The sequence below is a fragment of the Schistocerca cancellata genome, chromosome 1 (genome assembly GCF_023864275.1).
Source record: "Schistocerca cancellata isolate TAMUIC-IGC-003103 chromosome 1, iqSchCanc2.1, whole genome shotgun sequence".
NCBI lineage: Eukaryota > Metazoa > Arthropoda > Insecta > Orthoptera > Acrididae > Schistocerca > Schistocerca cancellata.
Window position 1 is genome coordinate 829,035,300 of NC_064626.1, and position 18,855 is coordinate 829,054,154.

Consider the following 18,855-nt stretch of genomic DNA (forward strand, 5'->3'; position numbering starts at 1 on the left):
ATTTTTGTTGCCCAAGGAAGCAGTTAGACGGACAACCTGCAAGTAGTATTGTATTCTGAGATAGTTGCTTAGTAATATAGGTTCCTTCCTAAACTCTTACTGTAGTTCTTTGTTATCACTTAACGACACTGAAGTGCCAAAGAAACTGGTGTAGGCAGAATACGTGATTTGGTCGGCAACACATATATAAGACAACAAGTGTCTGGTGCAGTTGTTAGATTGGTTACTGCTGCTGCAATGGCAGGCTATCAAGACTTATGTGAGTTTGAACATGGTATTAGAGATGGCGCATGAGCGATGGGACACAACATCTCTGAGATAGTGATGAAGTGGGGATTTTCCCATACAATCCATTCACAAGTGTACCTTGAATATCAGGAATCCAGTAAAACATCAAATCCACAACATCACTGCAGCTGGAAAAAGATCCTGCAAGAATGGAAGCAATGATGATTGAAGAGAATCATTCAGCATGACACCCTTCTGCAAATTGCTGCAGATTTCAGTACTGGGCCATTAACAAGTGTGAGCATGCAAACCATTCATCCAAGCATCATCGATATGGACTTTTGGAACTGAAGGCCCACCCATGTGCCCTTGATCGCTGCACGACATGAAACTTCACACTTTGCCTGGGCCCGTCTACACCGACAATGGACTCTTGAAGACTGGAAACTTGTTGCCTGATCGGATGAGTCTCGTTTCAAATTGTATCGAGCAGGTGAACCTGTATGGGTATGGAGACAATCTCATGAATCCATGGACCCTGCGTGTCAGCAGGGGACTGTTCAAGCTGGTGGGGGCTCTGTAATGATGTGGAGCGTGTGCAGTTGGAGTGATATGGGACCCCTGATTTGGCTAGATATGGCTCTGGCAGGTGACACATACATAAGCGTCCTGTCTGATCACCTGCATCCATTCATGTCCATTGTGCATTCCGACAGACTTGGGCAATTCCAGCAGGACAGTGCGACAATCCTCATGACCAGAATTACTACAGAGTGGCTTCAGGAACACTTCCGCTGGCTAGCAGACTCCCCGGAAATGAACATTATTGAGCATATCTGGGATGCCTTGCAGTATGCTGTTCAGGAGAGACCACTGTTACAGATTAAGGGACAGTTCTGCAGGAATCTTGGTGTCAATTCCCTTCAGCACTACTTCAGACATTAGTCGAGTCCATGCCATGTTGTGTTCCGGCTCTTCTGCATGCTCTTGGGGGACTGCACAATATCAGGAAGGTGTACCAGTTTCTTTTGCTCTTCAGTGCATAATGCTCAAAGATCTGAGTTATTTCCTCTTGTATATGAAATTACATGCCTAGGTTTCATACTATTTTTTACAAAAGTGTCTGTAACTGACTGGATGTTTGAGAACCTACCACCAATTTCTGGCATAATTCATATGTTTATGTCTTAATGTAAAACGAATGTAGTCTTTCTATAGAACTTGAATTTTGTCACCGCATGGACAATACATATATGTTAGGAGTAATTTCTCACTGGTGTCCCACCATGTGAAGTGATTGGGTGAGTAAGGTGCTGGACTTTTTGTTGAGAAGTGCAGCTTTCATGTCTGTGTAGCCAAGCTGAGTGGTGCAGTTGATAAGACATGCTCTTTAGGAACAAGGTTTAAATCATCCAGGTTCAAATTTTCATACTTTCTGGAGATCACTGTAGATGAATGTTGTGATGGTTCCTGCATGAAGTCCATGGTCAGTTCATCTTTGCATCCTTTTTCTGACCAAGCTAGTGCTGTCTTTGATCTTAATGTCACTGGGACACAAGAACTGTATCCTCCCTATCCTTTGCAGATGTCTTGTAGATACTGTTCACCATTTATCACCACCTAAGGTGTCACATGACTAAACTACATTTCTCATTTAGCTAGTATGTATGAACCTTCAAGATTTGATGATGTGTTCAGTCGTCTCATGTTATGTTGACAGCATAGTGTGCAAGACAGCTTTGCAAGAGTATGTGTGAGCTAGTTTTACAGCTAGAAAACGTAGTTCCTTGGTTTTGTATTGAATTGTGAACTCTTTGACAGGAAGGTTGTCTTGACATCTGTTATAAATTTGGTGTCAGTATTTTCCTCTCATATAAAGTCACTGTCTGATGCCATCATTTATAATATTTGGCCAGTTTGCATGGGTACTGAAGATGAGCACCAAACTAAAGTTACCATACGGAATACTTTTATGTGGAGATGATTATGATTTTTGTCTTGTTACTGTCTGCAAATCTGTATATTGAGCCAGCTTGCATAGTAGTTAAGGCATTGAAACTCACACTCTGGAGGTTTGGTTCAGTTCCCCCATTTGATTATCAACATATAGGTTTTCAAGTACAATGTCTAGATGATTTTTCTATAGATAAAACAGGCAGTTTCCTTCCACATTTTGAACTCATGCTCCATTTCTAATGACATTGTTCACAATGGGACATTTTAACACATGCATTTCTTCTCCCTTGTAAAGTCATGAAAGAGGTTGATACTAACTTCTTGCCCTTAGTCAGAAAAATAGTGTATCTGTTAGAAAAGAAGAAAAAAGAGAGAGAGAGAGAAAGAGAGGACAGTGTATTGTATTGGAATTAATATTTTTAAAGTAATTGCAGACAGTATTGCGATACATTATGATTATAAAGTTAAAATTATTTGGTTCATAGCCATTACAGTTTTATTAATCGGCTAATATTGCGTTGAAGGAGGAGGATGTTACCGGTACTCCCCTGTTTTCTGCAGGTATACTGCTATTCAGTATATGTACAGTGTATTCTAGCATTTTACTTAAATATTGCCAATGTTACCACTTGTATTTTTTGAACATGATTGTTTAATCTGAAAATCTGAGCTTAGATCAATGAAAAATTGCAAATAATGTGACATGATGCAAATTGCTCGAAACACATGCACATATGAAACTTCCTGGCAGATTAAAACTGTGTGCCCGACCGAGACTCGAACTCGGGACCTTTGCCTTTCACGGGCAAGTGCTCTACCATCTGAGCTACCGAAGCATGACTCATGCCTGGTCTCACAGCTTTACTTCTGCCAGTATCTCCTCTCCTACCTTCCAAACATTACAGAAGCTCTCCTGCGAACCTTGCAGAACTAGCACTCCTGAAAGAAAGAATATTGCGGAGACATGGCTTAGCCACAGCCTGGGGGATGTTTCCAGTTTGCTAAGCCATGCCTCCGCCATATCCTTTCTTTCAGGAAGTTTCATATCAGCCCACACTCCACTGCAGAGTGAAAATCTCATTCTGGAAATATGGACATGTGTTTTGCAAGAAGGTGTTACAGCTGAAACAAATACTGAAATCCAAGGTGTCAAGATCAGACTGTGAATATATTTAACTGTAGACATAACAGAATTGTATAAATACATGTATACATTTTTATTTAATGTTTCTAGACTCAGTCCATTAACAACTCCGCCCGTTGAGAAGTCTCCCATTATGAACCTCACTCTTCAAGAAATACTCATAATTGGCAACTGCAATGATCAGGTCAGACAATATTATTGGTATAAACCTAAAATATTACTGAAAGTTTAAAAAAAATCTTCAAATACTTATTGTGCTGTGCTACTTTTTTAACTTCTACAGGTAAAATTTAGTGAACTGACAATGGATATGTTTCGAATGGTGCAAACCCTTGAAAGAGAACCTCAGGATGAATACAACCATATTTATGATGCATCTCCTGCTCCAGTGCGGGCTTCCATTGTAAGTGTTAACTACCATGTAATGTATATGTAAAAAGAAAGATGATGAGACTTACCAAACAAAAGCGCTGGCAGGTCGATAGACACACAAACAAACACAAACATACACACAAAATTCAAGCTTTCGCAACAAACGGTTGCTTCGTCAGGAAAGAGGGAAGGAGAGGGAAAGACGAAAGGATGTGGGTTTTAAGGGAGAGGGTAAGGAGTCATTCCAATCCCGGGAGCAGAAAGACTTACCTTAGGGGGAAAAAAGGACAGGTATACACTCGCACACACACACACACACACATATCCATCCGCATATACAGAGACACAAGCAGACATTTGTAAAGGCAAAGAGTTTGGGCAGAGATGTCAGTCGAGGCGGAAGTACAGAGGCAAAGATGTTGTTGAAAGACAGCTGAGGTACGAGCGGCGGCAAATTGAAATTAGAAATTAGCGGAGATTGAGGCCTGGCGGATAGCGAGAAGAGAGGATATGCTGAAGGGCAAGTTCCCATCTCCGGAGTTGTGACAGGTTGGTGTTAGTGGGAAGTATCCAGATAACCCGGACGGTGTAACACTGTGCCAAGATGTGCTGGCCGTGCACCAAGGCATGTTTAGCCACAGGGTGATCCTCATTACCAACAAACACTGTCTGCCTATGTCCATTCATGCGAATGGACAGTTTGTTGCTGGTCATTCCCACATAGAACGCTTCACAGTGTAGGCAGGTCAGTTGGTAAATCACGTGGGTGCTTTCACACGTGGCTCTGCCTTTGATCGTGTACACCTTCCGGGTTACAGGACTGGAATAGGTGGTGGTGGGAGGGTGCATGGGACAGGTTTTACACCGGGGGCGGTTACAAGGGTAGGAGCCAGAGGGTAGGGAAGGTGGTTTGGGGATTTCATAGGGATGAACTAAGAGGCTACGAAGGTTAGGTGGACGGCGGAAAGACACTCTAGGTGGAGTGGGGAGGATTTCATGAAGGATGGATCTCATTTCAGGGCAGGATTTGAGGAAGTTGTATCCCTGCTGGAGAGCCACATTCAGAATCTGATCCAGTCCCGGAAAGTATCCTGTCACAAGTGGGGCACTCCCACAGAAGGACCCCAAAAGTGCCCCACTTGTGACAGGATACTTTCCGGGACTGGATCAGATTCTGAATGCAGGGATACGACTTCCTCAAATCCTGCCCTGAAATGAGATCCATCCTTCATGAAATCCTCCCCACTCCACCAAGAGTGTCTTTCCGCCGTCCACCTAAACTTCGTAACCTCTTAGTTCATCCCTATGAAATCCCCAAACCACCTTCCCTACCCTCTGGCTCCTACCCTTGTAACCGCCCCCGGTGTAAAACCTGTCCCATGCACCCTCCCACCACCACCTACTCCAGTCCTGTAACCCGGAAGGTGTACATGATCAAAGGCAGAGCCACATGTGAAAGCACCCACGTGATTTACCAACTGACCTGCCTACACTGTGAAGCCTTCTATGTGGGAGTGACCAGCAATAAACTGTCCATTCGCATGAATGGACATAGGCAGACAGTGTTTGTTGGTAATGAGGATCACCCTTGGGCTAAACATGCCTTGGTGCACGGCCAGCACATCTTGGCACAGTGTTACACCGTCCGGGTTATCCGGATACTTCCCACTAACACCATCCTGTCAGAACTCCGGAGATGGGAACTTGCCCTTCAGCATATCCTCTCTTCTCGCTATCCGCCAGGCCTCAATCTCCGCTAATTTCTAATTTCAATTTGCCGCCGCTCATACCTCAGCTGTCTTTCAACAACATCTTTGCCTCTGTACTTCCGCCTCGACTGACATCTCTGCCCAAACTCTTTGCCTTTACAAATGTCTGCTTGTGTCTGTGTATATGCGGATGGATATGTGTGTGTGTGCGCGAGTGTATACCTGTCCTTTTTTCCCCCTAAGGTAAGTCTTTCTGCTCCCGGGATTGGAATGACTCCTTACCCTCTCCCTTAAAACCCACATCCTTTCGTCTTTCCCTCTCCTTCCCTCTTTCCTGACGAAGCAACCGTTTGTTGCGAAAGCTTGAATTTTGTGTGTATGTTTGTGTGTCTATCGACCTGGCAGCGCTTTTGTTTGGTAAGTCCCATCATCTTTCTTTTTAGATATATTTTTCCCACATGGAATGTTTCCCTCTATTATATTCCTACCATGTAATGTATGTGACTTTGGACTAGAGATAAATTATTATTTTTGTCTGGATGGGCCCCACAGCCTCAATATATTTGAAAAATGACATGATTCCACCAGACTGTATTTTAAATTACTTTACTTTCACTGCTAGCTTCAGACACTGTCCGTTTTCATGTGCATCCAAAAAACATGCAACACACTATAATAATAAAAAAGAAGAGCAAAAACGTGGAAGTCATATACAAAAGTTATGGGATACCTCCTAATATCATATTGGACCTCCTTTTTCCTGGTATAGTGCAGCAATTTGAAGTCATTGAAATTTCCCTACTTGAGCCAGACTGCTTCTATAACCATCCATAATTGTGTAAGTGTTGCTGGTACAGGACTTCGTGCACAAACTGACCCCTTGATTGTGTCCCATAAATGTTGGATGGGATTCTTGTTGGGCGATGTGGATGGCCAAAAGATGTACTCGAATGGCCCAGAATTGTCATAACCTGATGGGAGTCGCAATATTCTTACATGAACCCCTCAGTCGAATAGGAAGCGATGTGGGATTTTTCAGGTCTTCCAACTCTTTGGCACGCGCCACTTCATGCAAGGGAATAAGTTGGCATCAGGGTCTAGCTCAGGTTTATCAGATGTCTGTGGTTGTAGATTGTACAGAAAGACTCAGGTATCAGGCTAGGGAGGTAGAAATGAAGAAACTAGCTTCTGGGTTGGTACCTTGGTCTGATCATATTGCCTCGTCCCGAGTTTACATGAACATGTCGAAGGTCACAGTATCCAGGTCATAATTTTAATGAGTTTAGAACATAGATGAGGCTTACTACACACTTGAACTACTAGAACAAATAGCCTGCCTGGCCTATCACTTCATCAAAAGGAGCCACTTTCTTATTGCTCAAATCGAACCCTCAGATTCCATTACTTGTCACACTGTAAGTGACAATCAGTCATAGGTACATGTAAGCCATGATAGATTAACTACCCACAGTCCAGAGGTATCTGTAAGCAAGAATACAATTCCTTCTTAGTGTACAGGTTTAATTGAATAGATTTTTCCACTGACATAATTTTCTGCTTTAGGCTGGCGAGTCACGCGAGGCTTGTTTGCTGGCAGGAACTCTCGAACTGTTGAACTCTGTTTCGCTCGTCAACTGGTGGCCTCTGTTTGCTTATAGATTTTATGTGAATGAGTCACATTTTTACCTGCAGTTCTCAGTCACCTAGCTTGCAATCAGCATGTTTCCTTTTTTTCCAATCCCTTCATTATTTGGTCACTACAAAATGATATTCGAAACAATCATAGCTCAGTGATGCTTTTGGGAACATGAAGTCCATGAATTGCAGAAAATGGGCTCCTGGTAGCTGAACACAACAATTTCCAGTCAATGATCAGTTCAGTTGGACTAGAGGATCCACTCAGTTCCAAGTAACCCAGCCCATGCCGTTATGGAGCCACCCCCCACAAGGTTTCATGATGCCTTGTTGACGACTTGGGTCCATGGCTTTGTGGGGTCTGCATCGCACATCAACCATATGATCAGCTCTTACTTTCTGAAATCGGTACTCATCTGACCAGGCCACAGTTTACCATTTGCGTAGAGTCCAGCCTATATGGTCAAAAGCTCAGGAAAGGTGCAGGATGCAGGCATACTGTCAGCAAAGGCACACACACGGGTTGTTTGCTGCCACTCTGTCCTAATGTATATGTTTGCCGTACATCTTACATTGATTTCAGCGTGTATTTGATGCAGTGTTTCTTATTTGTTGGTACTGACAACTCTACGCACATGCCACTGCTTTTGGTTGTTAAGTGAAGTCCGTCAGCCAGTGCTTTGTCCATGGTGAGAGATAATGCCTGAAATTTGGTATTCCCAGCATGCTCTTGACACTGTGGATCTCTGAACATTAAATTTCGTAAAGATTTCCAAAATTGAATGTCCCATGCGTCTAGCTTGAACTGCCATTCCGCATACAGAGTATGTTAATTCCCTTTGTACGGCCATAATCACGTCAGAAACCTTATCACATAGGTACAAATCACAGCCCTGCCAATGCAATTCCCCTTTATACCTCGTGTATGCGAGACTGCTGCCATCTGTATATGTGCATCTCACTATCTTGTGACTTTGTCATCTCAGTGTATAACTACATTGGATATAGCATTAAACAAACATAATAGTTACCTGTTGTCAGTGCTGGATTTCTAAGACGAGAGGTTCCCGTACTGTGACCTATCGGAGGAGGAGGTGGGGGAGGAGTGTTTTTGAAATTTAGACTTCTTAAATTATTATTTCAACACTTTTCTGTGCATTTTAAAAGTCTGAATACAACCTTTTTACTGGTAAAAAATAAAGTTCCATCGTACCACATCCCAAAATCTGCAGTTCTGATTTCTTGTTGTCAGAGGGTACTACCGGTGCATACCAACACAGATCAAACACCGTCCTTAGTAACAGATGTGGTCACATCATTGTCAGTTCATTAAAAAATCACGTGTATTGCATATTTGTGCGCACTCTGGTCGTCAGCTACCGTCTTGGTATAAGGAAAATGAGCCATGTAATATTTACTACAAATCACACTGTGAGCACCTGTTCAAATGACTGTCACATTTGCATGAATGCACGGCATGTGGTTTTTTAATGAATTAACAACAGTGTGTCCACATCTGTTAGTATAAGTAACTACTATGTTTATTCAATGCTACATCCAATGTAGTTACATGACTTTCATGTTTTTAATGTCCGTTATTATTTTTTGGTGTGTTGTATGTTTTTAGATGCATTTGAAAATGGACAATGAAACCAGTAATGCAAATAAAGTTATTTAAAACATAGCCTGGTGGAATTATGTCATTTTTTCAGACATGTTATTCTCTTTATGTATAAAGCACACACTTCCATGAAATAATTGAAAAATTACTTGTTTGTTTGCTCTCTACTACACAGTATGGTGGCAAAAAGATAAATTTCAGCTTTCACAAAAGACTTACTTGATTTGATGTCTTCTTATTACATTGGTTCAATAATTCAAGCAAGGTATGAGTTCTCCACGACACTGCCCTTCAGTTGATTTCATTACTTTTGTGAGTAATTCTGTTCCATAATGTATTGTGTTTATCTTATTTTTTTATTTTTTTTTATTTGTCTTGTTGTATTATTCATGTTTTGTGCTTCTCATAAATCAAACATTTTCTTAAATTTATTTTCAAATTTCCATTTTTCATTTTTTTGCCCTATACTTCAAACTGTTATACATACCTTGTTATCTGTCTATAGTCAAAACATAACCAGTTCATTCATTTTAGGTCTTGAAATATTCATTTTCATCCTAATTGGGGGTTCTTTTGAAATTATTTGTCTCAGCTGGCACATTTCTTCCTTTCTTGTGGCATTTATTTGTGCTATTTTGTGTTGACCTTGTATTCTAGTCTGCTCTGCAGTGTAACATCCCTTTCCTCATTTGTTGGGGCATTTGCTTTTACCATATGGGCTATTTCTCCTGATATCATTTGTGTTGCTTCCAAAAAAATATCATGATATCTGCTAGTATTGTCCTCTTTTTAATACAATTTTACTTCTTATTTGTGTATGTTGGTGGATTATGTAGAACATGCAGTCTGCTTATTTCTCAAACTGAAATTTTTGAGAGTTATGTATAGAACTTAAATGACTACAGTAGTAGCTGCTTCTTTCTAGTCTCTAGATCTTCAAACTTTGTTGTAAATGTTAACAGCACCATGTTCACATTGTTGAATGCTCTGTTCTGTCATTAATATTTCTTTTTAAGAAAGTATTCTAATACAAGCAGTATGTCAGCTTTATTTCTCTAGTCCTATTTTACTTTTTTTCCATATAAATCACCCACTTCCAAATTTCTTTGTACGTTTTTTACTCAGTCGTACATATAAACATTGTATCTGTACATAGTCATGCAGTATTATTCTTGTGTTATTGTTATCAGTTGTGAGCAAAGTTGTACAGTGGTTAGGATACTGGACTCATATTTGGAAGTAGTAGTGTTCAGATTTCTACTGAGCTATTGTAATAAGGGATTTCTAATTTAATCTATGAGAGAGAAGTAAAAATTCCATGGCATAACACAAAGGTAGCCTTGATGTCAATTATTTTCTTTGAACATGTTTCACAGTAGTATAAGTCAAATGAAAACTTGATGTGTGGAAGAGTTTTGTTTCTATGGGATTTTAAAGTAAATGTGTTGTATGTGTGTTATTCAAATGAGTAAAAAATTAAATTTATTCTCCATCAGTGTATGACAGAATAACTTAACAATGAAAGAAAAGAAACATTTTCCAGATTTCCCGCAACATTTTGTATTTAATCTTTCAGCTTCTTTAGCCTTCATCAGGTGACAGCTGACTGTGGCAACAGCTCAGATAACTCTTGAAACACAGATATAGATGATATGAAGTACAATGCACGGGAAAAAATCACAAAAACGACGGAATGTAGGAAGTATGGGGGAAAGGAGGTGAAACCAGAGGGAGCAGGGCTGATAGTGAAGGTAAACATGAGAACAATGAAATAAAAAAAAATAATAAATAAATAAAAGGGCCATAATAGTGGGATGCAGATCAGTGGCTGGATATGTCTCAAGAGAAGGGACAGCAGTTGTAAATGGATTAGGTGAGATTCATATGTGTGTGCTAGAATAAGGAAAGAGAAGGGGTGATAAGGTCGAAGTTCAACAAGTTCAAGTGGCACAGGAAGGCATGGGAAACAACATGTGAAAATAGGCAAACGAGAGAGAGAGATTTATATTGATAATCTATGTTGTGGTTGAAGACTGTGGGACATGAGATGCTGCAACAACATTTTGCGCTGTCACGTGGCCATGTGTTGAGCACGGACAAGATCGTTGATTCAATGTGGCTAATAAGTCATAGCTTGTGAAGTTTGGAAGACTAGTCCTTGTCTGCCACCTACCTATCCCCTCCCCTGCTCCCACTCCAATATTATACAACCTTCTGTTCCACCAAAGCATGCACTAATCTTTATCCACTTCTCTCCTTTACCGCCCCCCCCCCCCCCAACCCCAAACCCAAACCTTTCAGCTCCACGCAGTACCCCTACCCTGCCCCACTATGTCCCTGCACGCTCTCACAAGCAGCACTACATCTTTCCCCACCCTTAATCTGCTATCACTCCCTCTCCCCACCCATACCACCACCTTACCCCCCACATCCTACACTGTATTGCTAATACCATCAGGCATAGTTGCTCTGTATGATGAGTAGGCTGATAGATCTGTAGCTGTTATTATTATATTATTATTATTATAGCCTGTTTGTCACCTTCTTCAGAAGCAAAATAAATTACAGTAATGTTCTAGTTTGAGGATACTGCCTACCTCCCTAAACATTCTATAAATTATTTTGAGTGTTCCACTTTCATTGCTTTGTCTTCAGCTTTAATCATTTTTATAGAAACATCATTTCCAGCTGTCTGTCTTTCACATGTAGCAAGTAAGAAAACATAAATGTGCTTTATGCAGAATATTTATAAGATGGCCACACAAATTGCAATATAACCCCACTTTTACATTCCTGGAATTAACATTTTTCCACTGTTTATGACATTTTTTATCGGTCTCGTCAAATTTCCTACGCCCACGATGTTAATTTGCACGTGATTTTGCATCAACATATTTACAATTTTCTCGCCATTTATGCATTACAAAAAAATGTTGGTGGAGAAAAAATGACACTGGCACGATGTTGGCCATCCAGTAGTGTTTACACATATTACGCGGTTAAGTTTCCTGATACCAGGGTACTCTGCTCAGTGGATTTGAACTGGTAAACATGTAAAAGTTCGAACAATTCATGCGGTATCTCCCACTGTGTGGTGGCTGATTTGAGTAACTAGATTTATTTGAATGAAGATATCATTACCAATCACAACCATTTCCAAACTGTCTCTATTGTGCAACCGAATTTCGTGATTGTTGTGATCATCGTGACACCTTTGTCGAACCATATTTAGCATGTTTCAGCGTATGGCCACTTGGAACACTAGTTTTTACTGTCATTTACTTTGTGTTGCTCAAATGGTTTTAGTTTAAACACAGCGTTGGTTACGTATGTTATTCATGCTGAGCAAAACATGATTCGAGAATTTATTCTAGTTGTCAAGTGCATTATTTACGTATGTATTTTTTGTGATGTTACACAAACAAACAATGTGAGTGATAGTTTGTGTGTGTGTGTGTGGTATTTTACATTACTGATGAGGCACCGTATCTGATAACCTCAAAAAGACGACTACAGTGCAAGAGGCGCAGAGTAACACACATTCAAACACCATACAAAATACTTATTTACATATTTCCACTTGACAACGACAAAAAATTCTTGAAATGCATCATGCTGAGTATGAAAAAATATGTAACTAGTGCAGTATTTCATTATTTAAATAATAAATGACACCTGTAGGCTATCAAAAACATCGATTATGACATGTGGAATTCAAATGTTCCCTCTTCCCAGACAGTTATCAGTTCCAGTTACATCAGTGGTATTTATTACATAGATAATTATATATTATCAGATAATGAACATGTCCCTGACAAGTCTTTTGATGCCTATTACATAAAGTGCAAGTGGGTATCCTATACATAACTTTTTCAGCTTAAAACGTTATTTCCCGCATTTTACATTTTCCCGTGATTTACACAATTTTTTTTCGAAGTCCCTTGAAAAGTGAAAAAGTGGAGTTATCTTATTTTTATTATTTAGTATCTGTTATTAGATAATAGCTTCTAATGATGATTGTACTTTTTCTTGTAGGAAAAGAACTATGGTATTGGAGGAAGTAAAGGTCCATACCAGTTAGTATGCCAAGAGAATGGGGATCGACCTATGAAACGTGAAAATCCTCACAAATATTTGTTGTACAAACCAACTTTCAGTCAAATTATGGTGTTTCTTTCATCAGGTACAGACTTCTAGGAATTATTTCCTACAGCCTACTTGTGTTCTGAAATAGAGCAAATAATATGCAGAAGTTTTGAGGAATTTTAAAATGCATGTGGTTGCAAACTACCAGTTCAGCATAACTGCAGGATACTCTTAGTAGTCATAATAGTAGCAGTATCTGTGCTAAAGCAATTTGAAGTCTAGTTATATTTATCAAAAATGATTTTAAATTAGAGTGACTTTGTAACTGTAGATATGTGTCGAATACAAATCAATAAATCCAAGGTTCAGTCAAGGATTTGCCTATTAATGTGTAGGTTGCTATACAATTGGTTGAATATACCAATGCTCACATAACAGAAAGTCAAGGTCATTCACCTCCAACAGGAAAATACTATGTATAACACAGTGATGTTAAAACAATTTATTGGTTTGATAAATGCTTTGGTTTGGTTTAAATTATTATATTTGCAGTAACCAGATTTTGTGAAACCCATAATTTTGTATCAGTGAAATTATTATTATTATTACAGCGATTAGTGTGACTTAGTTAGGTATCATACAAGGTCTTAAACTGTGCACCTGCATATGTCGTTTTCTCCAAAGACCTAAGTATCACGTGTCTCAACAATATGTTACTGCATGATGGCTGCCTGCGCAAATTTCAGTACGTGAAGCACTTATCTTAGAGCATGTGTTGAAGTGTTTAGTTTACTTTGTAATACTGTGGAACTGAATGTCTTGTTAGCTTTGATTCTCATTTATATCTACTGGCTGAAAATATCTTACTTTCTATGTGAAGTGCAAATATTACTTCTTAAAAGTGTGATCGACATTGGTACCGTCAGCTAAGTAAGAGTGTGGTCAGCATTACACAAAGATGGTAAAAATTAGCACCTTGGTTCTTTCACAGGCCAATAGAGGTAACCTTTGTTCTTGATGCAATGTCCATGAAGCATTAGTTCACTTTGAATTCTTGACTGAGATGCACATGAAGAGGTATGAGTGCAGCTTATGTGTGACGTTTTGAGGCTGTATTTCTCCGTAGCTACACCAAATGAGTCATGCAACAGCATCTGCATGTGAAGCCATTCCGCCAGACACGTTGTCAAAGGTTTCGAGTAATTTCATTCAGAGACTACGCCATATTATTGCTACGCATGGTGGATATGTGGAAAATATCGTACTATAGAGTTTCCCAGACCGCAGCGCCATCTGTTGTTGAAAATTGTAACTACTGTAATTTCGAAAGCTTGTCTGCCTGAAAATGTACTGTTGTCCCAAGCATATTGCAACAAACGGTGTATTTCTATCGCTGCTCGTTTAGTTTTTATTGCCGTTTCAAATATACCGGTCATTTTTGAAACACCCTGTATGTACCACACAAATATCACTACTAAATGTACAAACTACATTCTGTAACATGTGACAGATATAACTGTCATGATGACACTAGTGATTGTCGTGTCTTGAGATGCTCTTGCTGCTCTCATACTGCTCTTGCTGCTCTTCATACACTCGCTCCACTCGCTTTCATATATGCAAATTACACTTGTGGAAACTCTCCTTGCCCAAGCCTTGTTTGTTCTCACTGGCAGTAGATGTCTTGCTGACATATTAACATTGAATAGTGCTTGACAGCCACATGGGTTGTATCAAAAGTAAGTTTTCCACTGATCCTTTCTTTAATGACCACATCAGTTATGGCATCTTACAATATAAACTTCATTTTCTGATACAAAGGGCGATACCAGTGATAGCAATAGGAGAGTGCATAGAATTTCACCATTGGTATGACAGTGGTCAACATTGTTTCCCTCTAGTATTGATTTTCCCTGTACTTTCACATGCTGCGTCAGTGTCTCCATGGAGATTGGACTCTTCTGGTTGTTAATAAATTTGTCTATGGGCTGTATTGACTCGGGTCCCAAAGTCTTGTTTAACATAACCAGACTCATTGCTGGTAACTGGTAACACTTCCCCATTAGTTCTGGCCAATGAAATCATTCCATTACTAGAAACAAGTGACTACTATTATTACTTTATCAAGTGTAGAGTGCAATCAAGGTGCCTCAACCTGCTGGAAATACAATCATCACCCTCTTCCAATCCTTCTGTGCTTTCTGACCCAACAGTAACTTCACTGCTCAGGAATTGTGACCTCTCTCTTTATTCTGGTTGTACATATCTTAATCTCATTCCTGTAACACTTCTGTAACTCTGCTTCTTCCACATCTGCATGTCCTCTGCAACTAATACGATCACTGTATCTTTACTCTGTCAGATTTCTTCAACATACCCCAATTAATACGATCCACGTGGACTTCATAACATTGGTACCATGCCTGCTTCCCAGCTACTGGAAAGTAGGTTTTGCTCCATTGGTCCTTTCATTTGTTGTGCACTAGGTTAAAATAAAGGGGTACGTTTCTATGATTAAGTTCCAAGAACAACCCTAACTCTGGTGGTAGTTCGTTTTGCACTCTCCATAGCCCCTCCAGATACTGTTCCGGTGACAAGAAGTTCACACCTAGCTAGCCTTACACAGCTTGCTGCATAGCTTCCTGTATCTCTACTGCTTCCCACACAATGTTCTCTAAGGACTATAACATCTTTGTTTCCACTAGTTCCTTGTCCTATATTTCTACTTCAGTTTGCAGCCTCGTAATGTTCCTGTTTACTGATTTTTGTACAGTTTTTGCACAGTTCATCACTTTCCCAGTCAGCTGGCATTGTAGTGGAGTATTGTTCAACACATCTTTCTCCAAACTCACAGTTTGCATGGTGTACCTCTCACTTGATGCCTTCTTTTCCTTTCACCCATTGTTTCATTTCTTCTACTGTGTCATTCACCCTTCTGACATTCTCTTCATCAGCTATCCCAAACATAATTTTCAGAAATTGGTCTTCCACGTCGGTCCAACCTCTCCTCCTCCTTGTATGTGGTATAATCCCCCAAACCTGCATCATCCCATTCTTCAACTTCTCACAAGTCCCTTGTATTCTCCTGTCTGTTGTTGTTTACTACACTGCTTCCACTTGCCATCTGTCTTGTACACTGTCTGCCTCTCCCTAAGCTCATTACCACCTCTTTGCAATATTGTTACTTTCCTACGTAAGCCTTCTGTGTTCCCATGTAATCAATCTCACTCAGTCGTGCCACCCATCATGTCAGCCAACTAGATAGGTCCTTCAACCCCAGTAGTCATTTCAGTGCTGCAACAGCTGTTATCGCTTGAAACTTTTTCCTGTAGAGATAACACTTGAAGCTAGTAATTCCATAGATAAGGCTCAAAATCTCTTTTTCCATCACGGAGTAATTCCTCTCTGCTGATTTTGTTTGCCTTGATGCATAGTGCAGGGTGCTTACGCCCCTGCTTCTTGAGACAACATACAACCAAGAGCATGGTTGGATGCATGGCATCATAGAATGAATTCTTTACTGAAATATGAGAACACTAAGATCAGACTTGATGTCAGAGCTTCTTTCAGTTTTTCGAAAGCACATTGACAGTCCTCTGACCAAACACATTTTGCACCTTTCTTCAGTAATTGTGTCAATGGTTTGTCAACATCCTCAGATCCCTTTATGATCTTCGGTAATAATTCAGAACTCCAAGCAGTGATAGTAGTTCCTTCACTGACTCATGCACAGAAAATTCACACATGCTTTAATCGTTCTTGGATCTGGCATTATCCCCAGCCTTTCTAATTGTGTGACCAAAGTATGCCACCTCATCCAACACACAATTATACTTTTCTGTACTCAACCATGAATTCGCTGCCCTCAGTCTCAGGAATTCTTCTCTTGAGCATTGTATGTGCTGTTCCATATCACTCGTATAGACAATTGTAGCAAAATAGACAATGCATTGATGGGTTTCAGTCCACTGAGAACTCTGACAACCTCTGAAACATCGTAGGTGCGTTGTTTAATCTGAAAGGCATCCTCCTATACTGATAATGACCTCACATTGAAGAAACTGCTGTTTTTGGTCGCTCTTCCTGGGCAATTGTAGCCACTCCTGCTTTTATTCACCATTGAAGAATACTTGCAGTGGCCCAAATAATCCATGGTTTCCGTAATGTTCAGCAAAGGGTAGGCATCTATTGTAGTCATAGCATTTGAATGTTGATAATTGCAACAAAACCTATACTTCAGTGATCTGTCTGTCAACTTCTTGGGCATGGTGACAATCCTGGCCCCCATTGGGCTACTACTCTCCTCAATAACCCCTTCTTCAGCTGCTGATCTGTAAATTCTTCCAGAATTGGTTGCAGGTACAACAGGATTCTCTATAGTTTGTGGTAAACAGATGATTCAGTTCCTGTTTATACCTAGTGCTGAGTAATGTGCATAGCTGGCAATGGACCTTTTCTTTAAAAAAATCCATAAATTCCAAAAGAAACTTCCATCAATTCCGTATGACTTCCCTTTAAGTGCTTTACCTTTCCTTGTAATTTAGTTTCAGTGGCATTTGGCTATTGTCCATATCTGATAGAACTGTCCCACTCTTCCTCCTCCAGCATATCCATGTGAATGATCACCAACCCCTCCATTAACCGGAAATCCTCAGTGCTAAAATTATCCTCAAATACAGGTATTGTTTTCTCATCATTTATCTACTGTACATGTGTAACACTTATCAAGAAACGTGCCTGATCCAATACTTCATTTGCTTCCAATGGTTTCACCACACATCTTTTAGGTACACTACTGTGTGCATCAAGTTGTAGTGTGATTATTTGTAGTTTAAATGGTTTGTCATTTGGGATGGACTCACCTCCTGACATTGTTACACTGGGAGTGGTTCAACTCGACTGAAACACTTTCCCATCAGGCTCCACGATGTGTTGCCGTAGATGGTTTTTGACGCTTAACTGGTACAAGAAACCCAACCCCAGATCATCTCTTGGCCCTCACTGACATATGACACAATATCTACACATTGTTTAAACTGGACTGTACCCAGGCAAAAATCTGTGTTCACCAATACCAATGGTGTGACGTCCTTATCCCCAAGCCATGTAATCTATGCCATGATGGCTTCCTATGCTTATATACCACAAGATCACCACTGGGCAACTGACATGTGCACCTGTGTCCGTCAATATCGTGATATTCCTCTTTCTTTCTATTTCTCTGCTCAGTCCACCTCAGCAAATGACTTTATAGCATCTAATCTTACTGAGAATGTCCATAAGCAGAACCTCAGGTTCCCCTTGGCATTTAATATCTTGTCCTTTCCCAGTCTCCTACCTCTGAAGGTACTGTGACCTCTGCGTCTACTCTCATTGTCCCAGGTCTGATGACATTTCCTCCTCATGTGCCTCGTTTGTCCACACCTAGAACACATTATATTGGTTGAAAACACTGTCTGTCTAACCCTCACTCTTGTTGACGTATGAATTTCTTCACATTCTGTTGCCAATCAGATATCTGGGTGCAGGCCAATCAAACTCTGTGTCCATACTCTTTTTGACGCCTCTGAAAGTAACCCTCGAAAAAAAAAAAAAAAAAAAAAAAAAAAAAAAAAAAAAAAAAAAATTTACGTCAGACACCCTCCGTTCAGCCTCTTGAAAAATCATCTTATTTACCATAGCATTCTGTCCTAGCTTTGAAGTACACCCATTGATCTTCCTCGTTATGTCTGCAAATTCTTCCACTGACTCTACATGCTTCTTTGTTATGGTGCTCAACTGTTTCCTTAAATATCTTGCACTATTCTCTTCTGTATACCTCTGGACTGGCCCTCTCTTAAATTCCTCAGCTTTCTAGCTCCCTTGAGAGCCTCCATATACCTTGCATAAGTTTTTGCTTATCATATTAATCTCAACTTTGCTATCCTTTAAAGTTCTGTGTCATCATTTTTCCATATCTGCCAAATTCTTAAGATCTTCCACAAATGATTGCACATCCTCAGTTGATTTCCCAGAGAAAGGAGCAACTAAACTTGCAGCTGACAAATCTGTACTTCACTGTGGCAACAGTGACTCCACTAGAGCATGTAACTCCATATTGTTTG

The 18,855-nt window shown here is 40.1% G+C and overlaps 1 protein-coding gene across 2 annotated transcripts in view; it reads left to right on the forward strand.

Annotated features, from left to right (window-relative positions):
• LOC126188686 (protein SCAI) overlaps nucleotides 1-18,855 on the forward strand; it is an 86,671-nt gene that overhangs the window by 12,015 nt on the left and 55,801 nt on the right. For both annotated transcript variants that reach the window (XM_049930296.1, XM_049930303.1), the window contains exons 7-9: nucleotides 3,419-3,512; nucleotides 3,612-3,731; nucleotides 12,701-12,848. In XM_049930296.1, coding sequence (XP_049786253.1) covers nucleotides 3,419-3,512; nucleotides 3,612-3,731; nucleotides 12,701-12,848 — 362 coding nt within the window. The remainder of the gene's footprint in view (nucleotides 1-3,418; nucleotides 3,513-3,611; nucleotides 3,732-12,700; nucleotides 12,849-18,855) is intronic.